The sequence below is a fragment of the Medicago truncatula genome, chromosome 3, assembly GCF_003473485.1.
Source record: "Medicago truncatula cultivar Jemalong A17 chromosome 3, MtrunA17r5.0-ANR, whole genome shotgun sequence".
NCBI lineage: Eukaryota > Viridiplantae > Streptophyta > Magnoliopsida > Fabales > Fabaceae > Medicago > Medicago truncatula.
The window spans coordinates 29,476,045-29,489,368 of record NC_053044.1 but is presented as its reverse complement, the minus strand read 5'-3'; the positions used below and the strand labels follow the sequence as shown (position 1 = coordinate 29,489,368).

General features: G+C 34.3%; 2 protein-coding genes and 1 non-coding gene across 3 annotated transcripts in view; 2 read left to right on the top strand and 1 right to left on the bottom strand.

Annotated features, from left to right (window-relative positions):
* LOC25490945 (probable disease resistance protein At4g27220) overlaps nucleotides 1-5,381 on the top strand; it is a 43,157-nt gene extending 37,776 nt beyond the window's left edge. Inside the window, exons 4-7 of the mRNA XM_039831306.1 lie at nucleotides 3,220-3,615; nucleotides 3,907-4,564; nucleotides 4,928-4,990; nucleotides 5,045-5,381. Coding sequence (XP_039687240.1) covers nucleotides 3,220-3,615; nucleotides 3,907-4,564; nucleotides 4,928-4,990; nucleotides 5,045-5,169 — 1,242 coding nt within the window. The 3' untranslated portion in view covers nucleotides 5,170-5,381. The remainder of the gene's footprint in view (nucleotides 1-3,219; nucleotides 3,616-3,906; nucleotides 4,565-4,927; nucleotides 4,991-5,044) is intronic.
* LOC25490950 (uncharacterized) overlaps nucleotides 1-8,758 on the top strand; it is a 70,331-nt gene extending 61,573 nt beyond the window's left edge. The window contains exons 19-21 of the mRNA XM_039831303.1: nucleotides 7,349-7,415; nucleotides 7,520-7,669; nucleotides 8,052-8,758. Coding sequence (XP_039687237.1) covers nucleotides 7,349-7,415; nucleotides 7,520-7,669; nucleotides 8,052-8,620 — 786 coding nt within the window. The 3' untranslated portion in view covers nucleotides 8,621-8,758. The remainder of the gene's footprint in view (nucleotides 1-7,348; nucleotides 7,416-7,519; nucleotides 7,670-8,051) is intronic.
* Nucleotides 8,759-11,119: 2,361 nt separating this feature from the next.
* LOC120579792 (small nucleolar RNA R71) lies at nucleotides 11,120-11,226 on the bottom strand. The gene has a single exon (XR_005645537.1). It is a non-coding gene; the product is annotated as a small nucleolar RNA R71 (small nucleolar RNA).
* Nucleotides 11,227-13,324: the final 2,098 nt, after the last annotated feature.

Sequence of the window (13,324 nt, the reverse complement as noted above, 5' to 3'; positions counted from 1 at the left end):
CAGAGTGGGATCTTGCCTTGAATTCCTTAAAAAATCCTATGTCCATGGGCAATGTTGAAGATCATTTGGTTGACATTTTTAAATGTTTGAAGTTTAGCTATGATAATCTGAAGGATGAAAAAGCAAAGGGATTGTTCCTCTTATGTTCTGCATTCCCTGAAGATGAAGAGATTTCTGTTGAACTTCTAACTAGGCTTGGTATAGGAGTCAACCTTTTTGGGGAAGGTTATGACAAATACAATGTTGCTCGAAATCAAGTAAGTGCAGCAAAAAATAAACTCCTAAGTTCATGTCTACTGTTGGAGACAGAGATAGGAGATGTGAAGATGCATGACTTGGTTCGGGAAGTAGCCCAATGGATAGTGAAGGAAAAGATTCTAGCAGTAAATTTATTTGAAAAAAATCAAAAGTCATTGGTCGAAAAGAGTAAGAATAGCAAAATTTTGTACTTCTATGGAAAACTAAGTGAATTAGTTTCCTCAAAAAGTCATTCGTCTGATGGCTCTAAGCTTGAAATTCTAATTGCAAAAGAGTGTGAGTTCCAGGATGTCGCCACTTCATTGCATGAAAATATGGCAGGGCTTCGAGTTTTGATTTTCTCAAATTCAAATTCTACGGGACATTCATCATTAGCAAATTCAATTAAGTTAATGATCAATATTCGTTCTCTATCAGTTGAAAACGTCATTTTGGGCGACATCTCTGTTTTGGGAAGCCTGCAAAGTCTTGAGACTCTTGAGTTGCATTATTGTGAAATTGATGAATTTTCCCGTGAAATTGCAAAGTTGAAGAAACTTAGATTGTTGTGCTTGAAAGAATGTGAAATTAAAAACAATAATCCATTTGAAGTTATCCAGAGTTGCCCATCACTTGAAGAATTGTACTTCTTGAAGAGTTTCAATAAATCTTGTAAAGAAATAACCTTACCTAGATTGGAAAGGTATGTTCTTAGTGATTTTTATAGATATTGGGATGCTTCACAATTAAAAGTTGTTGCTTTACGAGAAGATTATTTATCAAAAGCAACATATAAGTATGTGATACAAACATCATATTGTCTTCATCTGTTTAGAATGGAGGGATATAGAAATCTCATGCCAGAGATGGTTCCTATAGAACAAGGTATGAATGATCTAATTGAGCTTCATTTGGAAGGTAGTTCACAACTACAGTGCCTTGTAGACACTAAACAATTTCAAAAACCAATTGTTTTCTCAAAGTTGGCTGTACTAGAGCTTGAGAGAATGGAAGCTTTGGAAGAATTATGCAATGGTCCCATCTCCTCTGACTCAATGAATTTTTTAAAAAAGCTGTATATCAACGAGTGTAAAAATTTGCGAAGCTTGTTTAAATGCAGCCTAAATCTCAGCAAACTAAAGACGGTGAAACTAATATCATGCTCAAGATTGGTTTCTGTTTTTAAACTGTCAACTTCTCAAAGCTTGCCACTGTTGGAGGAATTGAATATAGTTGATTGTGAGAAATTGGAAAACATAATCACATTTGAAAGGAGAGAAATGGATGACACAATTGAAGAATCAGCCAATGGTTACAATGATAACAAGAGTTGCTACTCATTGTTTCCAAAGTTGAAAGTTCTTTATATTGAGAGCTGTCACCAATTACAATTTATACTTCCAATTCTCTCTGCTCAAGACCTTCTGTTCTTAGAAGTTATTGAAATTCGTTGTTGTGACAAGCTGGAATACATATTTGGCCAACACCAAGATGTCAAACTTACATCACTAAAAACAGTGGACATTCATGATTTGCCAAATTTCATCGACTTATTTCCACCCATTGCTTCATCCATTTCCAAACATGATTCTAAGCCACAAACACAACTGGACCCGATCAAAAGCAATACATTCTCTCTGTGTTGTTTTAGATACAAAGCGAGGAGTACGAAAATCCCAATAATTTCTGAGGATCAACCACAAGACTATTCAATGTCATTGGTAACCCTCTCTTCTTTTTTCACTTTCTCTTTTGATAGATAGCTTGTATCTTATATATTTATTATAGCATTTTGCATATAAAACATGATCATAAACCTGAAGATTACTTACTATTAGTATTAATAAAATAGCAAATCATGCACTAGTGGGTCATTGGTCTAATGAGCATTAATGATGTGTTGACCATCTTCCATAACCAAATGCAAATGTAGTAATTATATTATAGTTTTATGAAAAATGCTAGTGTGCACGACAAAAAAATCGTGCAAATCACACGAATCGGTATAAGAGTGAGCTTGCCATTCAATTACTGTGTTTTTTAATTCTGATTTGCCCAACAATATCTGTGACTATCTTTCCACCTGTCTATTGCCTTCCAACCTCTATATCGTAGCTTTTGTTTGGTTTTTATATTCAATTCATCTTCTTCTTTTCCCTTTCTTATATTTTGCATGGAATATGACCAATGAAAAGAAATTCAATTCACTAGCCTTCATTAAATTGTACCTTATTATTTCTCACTTATCCAAATCACTCAGTCTTTTTTTATTTTTGAAAGAAAATCACTCACGTCTTTGTTTTGTCTTTTCTATTATTTGTCTTCTTAATAACTGGTAACTAGTTGGTAATGCTTTAACATCTTATTTATGATAGTTTCCTTTGAGTGTCAAATATTTGTTAAAATAAATTGAGAATACAATTTGTTGAGAGATAAGACACAAAAAAGAGATAGTGAATATTTTAATTAAATGAGTTCTACCATCATCAATTACTTTTTCTAAGCTTTTGTGTCTTTATCCTCCAAATAGAGGAAATGAAGACAATTGTATATGGAGAGAATCTTGACTCTTATTAAGGACCTTGGAGGCCTTTGATTAAGAGTAAGGATTCTATCTATTTGTCAAAGTAAATGGAATTTACAATTTGAAGAGAGAGAGATAGACACAAAAAAGATAATGAATGCTTTCAAAAAAAAATGGGTCACATCATCATTAATTATTGTATACTATTTATAAGATTTTTTGTGTTTTTATCTTTTTATTTGAAGGAAATGGAGAGAATTGTAAATGGAGAGGATGTCAACTGCTATTTTGAAGTGTCTAACAAAAGTAAATTAATTATAGATAATTTAAGCCCATCATTAATTAGGAGTGACATAAGAAAAAAGTCGTTCGCATTTCTTTAAATTTTGTGCACACTAGAGGAAATTTTTGTTTAATTTTGAGTTTCTTTTCATTGGGATTATATAATTACATTGCAGGAATCAAATTCATATTTCCTTGACATATTGAACAGTGCTCAATATCTTGAAGAGATTAAAATCTCTAATGCTCCAAAGATGAAATCTGTATTGATCCTATCCATTCCTCTAAGAATGTTGGAAAGTTTGAGAATTGAGAAATGTGATGAAATGAAGCAAATAATAATAGACACTGGAGATCATAACAGTACTAGTGGCAATAAATTTGGTAATGTCTTCCCAAAATTGAAAAGGCTCTGGGTTGAAAATTGTGTGCAATTGGAATACATATTTGGACACTACAATCATGATCATCAAAACCAGACTGAAATGGCAAAACTTGAACTCAATGAATGCTCGCAGTTAGATAGTGGTGATTTGATAACAACAAGATCTATGGACGGTACAATAGTCAAGGTATCCCTCTTTCCACATGTTTGTGACATTAATTAACAATTTCAGTTTTAGTATGTCAAAAAAGAAAAAGTATTAATTATGTAACCAATATCAATTACAACTGAAAGCGTTGTTCTTTTTTTTAAGAGAGAAAGTGTTCTTAATTGCCAATAAATAATGGTCCAAGAATAATAACTGCATACATACATTTCATAAAATGAAAGTGTATTGTGCTTAAGAATATAAAATGAGATCTTATTTAATTTTAGAAATATTATTACCATACTGCTAACATATTTTGTGCACAAATAGGAATTGAGTGGCAATGAAGAAAACAGACAACAATTGAACTTAAGCTTGGAAGACATTGACTTGTTTGATCTGCCTATGATGAGGTGTCTTTTTGTGGGTCTGAAATATTCATTTGTCCTCAATAACCTTACAGAGATGAAAATCGTTCGATGTGAAAAATTGGAAATTGTTTTCTCCACATCTGTTTTAAGATGCCTACCACAATTGGTTAGACTAGAAGTAGAAGAATGCAAAGAGTTGAAGCATATCATTGAAGATGATTTGGAGGATAAAAAATTTCAGTCTTCAAACACATTCTTCCCAAAGCTAGAAACATTAATTGTAACAAAATGTGACAAGTTGAAGTATGTGTTTCCAGTCTCCATTTGTAAAGAGTTTCCTGAGCTAAAGGTTATGTTGATAAGAGAAGCAAATGAGCTAGAGGAAATATTCAAAAGTGATAAAAAAGATGAGATTGAAGAAATATCCAAAACTGAAGTTGATATTCCAAATCTGAAAGCTGTAGCATTTGCCTACCTACCAAGGCTCTACCATGACCAGGGAGTTCATTTTCAGACAGTTAAATATCGTGTGGTACATATTTGTCAAAAACTCTCTCTAACTTCATGCAATGAAGATGAAGATAAAGATGACGGCGATCCTTTCAGTATCTTTGAAGGTACACACTTTTAACCAAATATTTTTCATAGTAATAACATGTTCGTTGTGAATATTACATATCATGGAGCAATAAAAATTTAAAAATTAAAGCATATATGCTGTCAATGATGTCGTATAGTTATTTGTTTTATCTATAATATACACATTTCTATGTCTTTTTTAATATTTAAAAATTAACTAGTTGGATTAAAGAATATAATAAACAATTAAAGCATTTAAACTAGAATGGTTCTTGAATAAGTATTTTTAATATGTAAGAACTCATGGAAGCTTAACAATAGTGGTCAAATTTTAATTATTATACATAGACAGATAAACAACTTTACCATCTAATGATGTTATTCTTTAATATTTTATATAGATTATTATTTGCGTAGTCGATTTAGAGAAATACAAAGAGAGTGCGACAAAGCAAAGGGAGAGCATGATGGAAAATCAGAGAATGATAAAGAAACTGATTCATATTACGACAATGGCAATGATGAAGAATCAGAGAATGATGAAGAAACTGATTCAGATTACGACAATGGCAATGATGATGAGGTATTTTCTGAACTTGCACGTGATTTTAAGGAACATCTTACCAAGGAAGTTGAAGTGTGAAAATGTGTGAAAAACACCCAGAAACAATCTTTCGATCCCTATCACATGCATGGTGTCTTGGACAATAAGAAACCATTTTTCCATCATTCATATAAATGAGATTTTAATGCATAAACACAACATAAAGCTAAAGAGAAATATTAAAGAAAAATAAACTTTGCTTAACCTATTACTTAAAAATATGCTGCAACTAACTTACATTTTCATGCAATGCAATTAGTTGGAGGGTTCTACATCAGAAATAACAGCAGCAGCAACTGTGTCCACCATTACAGAAACAGACAATAAGCCACCTGCACGAGAAGTTGTTCCTAAACAAAAGGTACTTCCATTTCCCCCTATTCTGATTGCATGACACTTTAATTGAATTATCATACATTCTTTAAACATCATTTTACATATAAGCAGGGTATCCAGATAAATGTTGAAGAAGGAACTGCATCAGTTAATGCCAAGACAATAGCATCGTCAACTCATACTGATGTAATAGGTTCATCATCAGGCCAGTTAGTTACTTCTGAGCGTAAAATATCTTCACTGGTGAGTTTATCGTATCTAACCAACTTTTCAAACAAGTAGTGTTTTCATGTGTTTTATTCACTATTTTCAATGCGATTGGATTCCTAAGAATCAAGTTTTAAACTAATTTTGGTATAATTTTGGTGTGTTTAGTCTACTGCTTTTAAATTTGTGTATAGGGGCGTTCGGATTTTATATTTTGAAAAAACAATAAATTTTGTATATTATGATCCAAATACTTAGTTGTTCAATGGTCTAAGGCCTTAGTTAGTAATGGATGCAATTAATGGATCAACAGTGCTTGATGAACTAACAACAACCACTTGCGGAAACTGATACTACCATCAAACCTTTCTTAGGAAGATAATGTAATATATATATAGTACCATCTCCTCGTGCAAATAAAAGTAGCATTATTACCATCAAATTCAGAAGTAATTTGTAGACCATGCCAAATTCCCTTGGAGAAACAATTAATCGCTCAAGATCACTAATGCATCTATTCTTGTTACAGGAGTTAATGAATGAACAATTAATGGATCAAGAGTGTTTGGTAAACAAACAACATCGACTTGGAGAAACTGATACTACCATCAAACATTCTCAGGAATATAATGTAAATATAGTATTATCTCATTGTGCATATGAAGTGTTGTGAATCGAAAGATGCTGAAAAACTGCTTCCAAGCGCCTAGTGCATAACTGCTAGCTAGGCCATGTGCCCCTCACGCAAGGCCACATGAGTACAAGGGGCGCCTGGCTCAAAGCCCCCAGCACAAGCCACAACCCTGAATGTGTGAAAAACACCTAGAAACAAGCTTTTCAATCCCCTTTCACATGCATGTTACCTTGGACAATAAGAAACCACTTTTCCATCATTTATATTTCATACATGAGATTTTAAGGCATAAACACAATATAAAGCTAAAAAGAAAATAAAATTTAGTTAACCTACTACTTGAAAATATAATGCAACTAATTTACATTTTCATGCTATGCAATTAGTTAGAGGGTTCTACATCAGAAATAACAGGAGCAGCAACTGTGTCCACCATTACAGAAACAAAGAATAAGCTACCTACACAAGAAGTTGTTCCTAAACAAAAGGCATTTCCATTTCCTCCTATGCTGATTGTATTCTTTTTGGCACTTCAATTGAATTATCCTACAATCTTAAACATCATTTTACATTTAAGCAGGGTATCCAAATAAATGTTGAAGAAGGAACTGCATCAGATAATGCCAAGACAATAACATCGTCAACTCATTTAGATGTAGCAGGTTCATCATCAGGCCAGTTAGACTGCAAAACATCTTCACAGGTGAGTTCATACTAGTATGTAGCCAACTTTTCAAACAAGTAGTGTTGTCATGTTATTTATTCATTATTTTCCATGCGATTGGATTCCTACGAATCAAGTTTTAAACTAGTTTTTGTGTAACTTTTGTGTTTAGTCTACTCCTTTTCAATCTTGTATCTAAAGTTAAGGGAAGTTGTAGCTCTGAAATTATTTTGTAGTCAAATTAAGCTATTTGTGAGTTGTGAGCTCAGCGGCAAGAGTTTGACCTTATAACTTTAATAATAATAATAATCTCCTCCTTTCCCAATTTTATTTTTACAAGATATGATAATATCATTTGTTGATTTGAATCTGTGTAGGAAGATGGTGATAGCCAAATAGCCATGACTTCTTTTTCCATTTCCACTGCAGAGACCAATGACCAAGGTGAAAATGCTTTGAATATATTTTTTTCCTTTCTATTCTTATGTTACTTCTAAATTCATCACCCTTTTGATTTTTAACTCTATTCTTTTCCACATGTTGTTCAGGTTCTCTAAATCATGATTCTTTCAAGAAAGTAAGCTCAATTATTGAGGAACAATTTCATAAGGATGATAATATAATAGTTTCCAAATCTAAACCCTCTTCTAACATCACATCTCATGTTGTATGTCAATTTCCACCGGTGCCTAGTAAAGGTATTTTATTTTATTTTTAATTGGCTTAAATGCACTATTCACCCTCTAAGTTTGCAAAAGTAGCGATTTTGGCCCCTTTGTAAAAAAAATGCAAAAGTGACCCCATGTTCAGGGAAATATGCTATTTTGACCCTCTAACATAGGGGAAATATGCTTTTTGGCTCATTATCTTTACAAAAAGTTGCGATTATGGCCTCTTTTTTGGGACTTGTGGCTTCTTCTCAGCAATTTTGGGACGAAATAGGCCAAAATTGCTATTTTTTTTATTAAGAGGCCAAAATCGCAACTTTTTAAAAGTTAAGGTCTAAAAAATGCAGTTAAGCATTTTGAATTAACTTTGTTGTATTTAAGTAGGCTTAATTATTATTTCCTATCATTTCAGAGGACCCTTGTCAAAAAGTAGAAGATTTAAGTTCTTTGCTTGTCAAAAGTGAGCTTGAGCAATTGGTCTCCAAGAATCATTTGGATTGGGGGAATTTTTATTTGTTGAATAATTTCTTTGTTAAGCATCCTTCTGTCCGTTTTAAAGACACTTCACTTAGTAATAGATACAAGGGTTGTGCTTACAATTTACTAGCTGAACTGTTGAAATTCCTCAAAACCCACAGTGTGTTGGAAGTATTGGGCTCATTCCACTCTGAATTTGAGGAGTTATTACAAGATGCACGAAGGTTTGGTTTTGATAAGGATTGGTTGGATGGTGTCGAAAGGAGCACTTTGTGTCCTGATATGCAAGTTTCTCAAGATGTATTAAAGAAACTATTGGATTCCAAGGAACATGTTACCAAAGAAGTTGAAGTGTTGCGCTTGAAGATAGGCATTTTAAGTGAACAAATGGAAGTTCTTAGTGAACATGTGGAAGTTCTTAAGCATCAATTGGCATCCTCTCAAGCTGTTTTGGAGAGTATCAATCAACAAGAGGTGGCTTTAAGTGCCCCTGTTGGCTATTAGGCTGCATCTGTTTGCACTTTAAAGCTCTTCACTGTAGGAGCTTTTATCCACCTTGTACTTTAGATTCTTTAAATAGGAATAAATTAGGATATGTTGAATTTAGATTTTGTTGATGTACTCTATGATTCTCCTTTCTTTATGATTTGATGGATTGCTCTGCACTCTTCTTCCCTTGCTTAGGTTTTATCCCATTGGGTTTTCCTAAGATAAGGTTTTTAATGAGGCAGATGTTGAGTACCCTTGAATATTCTAACTTGGGTTTTGGTCTAATCCTCCCAGGTGTTTATATATCTTTCATGTATTTTTCGGATTATATTGTCTAAACCATTGGATAAAAGAATTATAGGAACCAATATAATTTTAAGGTGTAATCAAAATTCTTAGGTGTTGGTAGTTACTCCCTCTGAGGTAGTATTGTCACATTAACAAAATAATATTTGTTCTAAAAATTTGTCACTTTTAATTTCTAGTGTATCAACTTAACAGAGGGCCAGCCAAACACATTTGGAGGCCTAAAAACAAAGTGTAAGTTAAAGGATTTTTAAGTCTATCATTGTATTATATTAAAATTATTAAATGTTTGTTTGAATCTTTTGGTGTGTACATCTGGTCAAAAAAATTAAGAATCAAAATCAAAATGTGTAAACGAACTATCCTCTGGTAGATCTGTACCTTATTCTCAACAATGAAATAAAGTACAAGATTCCTCTACCGTAAATAATCAAGTCAAGCAATTAATGTGTCCACTGGAACAAAGTCTCTGATCACATATGTCCAAGCAAGTCAAGCAGGAAATATTCGGTAAGTCACTGTTTGTAGAGTTTTTCCTGCGAACATACTTGCAGGTACTTCTGCAGCAAACTATGCATCAGGAAAATCCGTAAGAAACTTTATCAAGAGAAAAACAATCTGCAGGTCAAACTGGAGGAAATTGATTTATTTATTTTAAAAAATAATGCAATTCAATGTATTCCAGAACGATGAAAATATAAATTATAAACGATACAATTTCTATCCATTTCAGCAATTAGAACAAATTAGAAGTGTAAACAAAATGTTTAACAATTGCAATAATGAAACTTAAAAATAAAATTAAAAGAAACACATGTCTCTTTGTATTGGATTTTGAACTCATGACATGCTTAGTTCCCATTTCTTCTTTTATACTCAAACCAAGTAAAAAGCATAAGGAATTCATGTTATGTGACGCTGCACTCAACACCACCACCTAAAAAAGGTATATCAACCTCAACATTCAGGATTTATTCAACAGTTAATCTAGCCACAGAGAACTAAAGTTAAACACTACAATTGTTATTATCCTATATCTTGCTTAAGCTTAAGTTTTTAGTTGAAGGAACATGAATTCTTTCTATATTTGACACCACCAATGGATAAAAATTTAACCAAATATGTACGAAGGTCCATTTCTCTAAAACTTTTCATGTAAGTTCATCAAAGTAATTAGATACTGGTATCGAATTGGTTGAATAAATTTTTTCTTGACCCTCTAATATCTATCATAGTACAGAACAAATAGGGAACTGAGATCACATGTGTGAGCTGTGAATAGATAAATGTATTCTATAGCATTTTGCAAATTTGAGCATCGGCATTTTACAAATGTTAATGACAGCCAGCATACATACATAAGAGAAAAAGTTTATAATGTTCTCCGTCCAAAAGTGACCAACTTGTTATACTTGCTTACATAATTAGCCTGATTCAATGTGGTAGAAACAAAATTTCAGATTGCAGTTCAAACATTAGCCTGATGAAGGCACCAATGTGTTATTAAATGATGATGTGGAATTTAAAGATGAATTTAGAGTTTTGAACAAGGGTATGAAAGCTGGAAGAGTGTATGCAGTGACAACAACAATGGTTTTGAATATGAGGATTACAAACACTCTTTGTAATGAAAGGACTATAGGTAACAACATGTGTTATCAACTAGTATTAAAATATATGTGTCCTTATCCATTTCCTTCTGTTTTTACTTTTTTTTTTTTTTTTTGAAAACTCGGTATCCGATCCAAGAATCGACTAATCCGAGGGGACCAATCCCACCGCCCACTTGCGGGGGCCCTATTTAAAGCCAGAGCAAGCTCTGTATGGACTTAACCCACCGAAATTGGCACCAGAGGAAATCGAACCTGAGACCTCTGGAGGAGCAAACTCCAAGATCCCAAGCCAACCACTAGGCCAACTCCAAGATCCTCATAAGTTGAAATAAAGCCTGCACTTATTTACCTAGTGCAGCAAAATCAATTTTTCGGATCACCCACTGAGGATCCGAATCTTCATGTTTCAATTTTTCTAAGACTCAGTTGAACTTTGAAGGCAAACCAAGAGGCCGTAAGGCTGCACCTCTTTCCTTTCTCTTTGAGGGATAGAGCTAGTGCTTGGTTTCATTCATTGCAAATTGGTTCTATCACTTCATGGAACCAAATGAGGAAGGCATTTCTTTCCCAATTCTTTCCCCATAGTAAAACTGCTCAATTGAGAAGTCAAATCACACAATTCACTCAAAAAGATGGTGAATCTCTTTATGATGCGTGGGAGCGTTTCAAAAAAATGCTTAGGCTTTGCCCCCATCATGGTTTTGAGAATTGGCTTATTATCCACACTTTTTATAATGGTCTTTTGTTTTCCACAAAAATGAATGTTGATGCAGCTGCAGGTGGAGCTTTAATGAATAAAACTTTCACAGGAGCATATGATTTGATCGAGGACATGGCACAAAACCACTATCAGTGGACAAGTGAGAGAGTTATCGCTGATGTTACTCCTCCACCCTCTAAAAAAGAGGCAGGTATGTACCAGGTTTCTACCCTTGATCATCTATTTACTAAGGTGGACACACTTCTTCAAAAATTTGATAAATTAACTGTAAGTGTCGTCACACCTGCTCTTGTTTCACCACCTTGTGAATTTTGTGGAATACTTGACCATACTGGTGTTGAATGCAAACTAGGTAGTGTTGCTAAAAGTCCCGAGCAAAATTCTTATACCTTTGGACAACACACAACACCACCCGTGTATGCAAACAATAAACGAGTCCCTCAGAAATCCAACTTGGAAATTTTACTAGAAAAACATGCTATGGAGCAATTCAAGAAATTTCAAGAACTTAAAAATCAAACTGGATCTTTGAATGACTCTTTTTTCCAGCTTACATCTAAAGTGGACTCCATTGCTACTCACACTAGAATGCTAGAAACTCAAATCTCTCAAGTAGCCCAAAAAGTAGCTACTTCCTCTCAAACCCCCGAAGTCTTTCCAAGTCAAACTGAAGCCAACCCCAAAAGCCTTATAAATGCTATTCAACTTAGGGACGGTAAGCAGTTAGAGGACACCATTATGAAAACTAAGACAATTGAGGGTGAGATAGAGAGTGAAAAGCAACAAGGTGAGAAAGTCATAGGAGAGAGTGATAAGCCAATCGTTTCACCACCTTATAAACTCAAAATCCATGTCCCACAAAGGCTTGCTAAGCCTAACTTCATAGTGATTGAGAGTTTTTCCACCCCTTGTGTGATTGAGAGTGAAACCATTGACAAAACTATGTGTGATTTGGGAGAGAATCTCAAGTTGATGCCACTATCCCTTTGGGAAAGATTGGGTATAGGGTAGAGAAACCTCTTGAACGTCAAGCTAATGACTATAAAGAAGCGCTTCGTGGGAGGCAACCCACGCATTTAACTGCTTTTGTTTTGTTTTGTTTTGTTTTTATTTGTTTTGTAGGTAATTGTCCGAGTATGATTCGAGAAAACGGAAAATTTTTGAAGTCAATTTATCCAGAACCTTGGCACGGCCCGTGCTCACACTGGCACGGCCGTGCCAGACCTTGCCCTCCAAAAATCATTCCATTATCCAGGAAGTTGGCACGGCCGTGCCCGACCCCAGGTTTGGTTTTACCTCCCCTTTCATCTTCTTCATCCCCCATTCTCAACCACAAACATCTCTCATCCTTCCATTTTTCTAAAACCTCCATAACCACAAAACCTCAAAAACTCCATATCTCCCTCAAAACTTCACCAATTCACACCAATTCTTTAGCCCATCAATCACAAACACCATCCCAATCATAACACACCATTCCAAAACAACTTTCCTCCATCCCTACCAAAAATCATCAAATTCGTAGCCCCCATTCACCTACCTAAAAACCCACAAATTCTTCACCAATTCACCCAACCCAACTCCTAACACTTACTCAAAGCCCAACCCCATCACCCAACCAACCTTTTCCACCAAAAACATTTCCCAAAACCCAACCTTCACCAAAACACAAAAGGTCAACCAAGGTTAAGGATTAATGGCATCTAGGAAAGGTGGAGCAAGCTCTTCCGGAGGACCACAATCAAAGAAGAATACGCAAGCCAGGAATCATGGCATAGTCTTCAAGGACACCAAGCAAAGGGACATGTATAAAATTCTTCTCTCTAAACCTTTGCATCCTTGTCGATATCCAAATCCTTATACTTTGAGTGTGCTAGGACTAAGGGATAATGTGTTTAGCTTACTAGGAAATTTAGGATGGGTTGATATGCTTAGACCTATGAAAGGTTTCGAAAATTTCACTTATGAATTCTTAAGTTCTATTGAATTTACGAAGGAAAAAGTGAATTTTGACAACCCCGACCATAGAGTCTCTTTCCGACTTTTGAATATAGATTATGAGATGTCTCTTGAAAATTT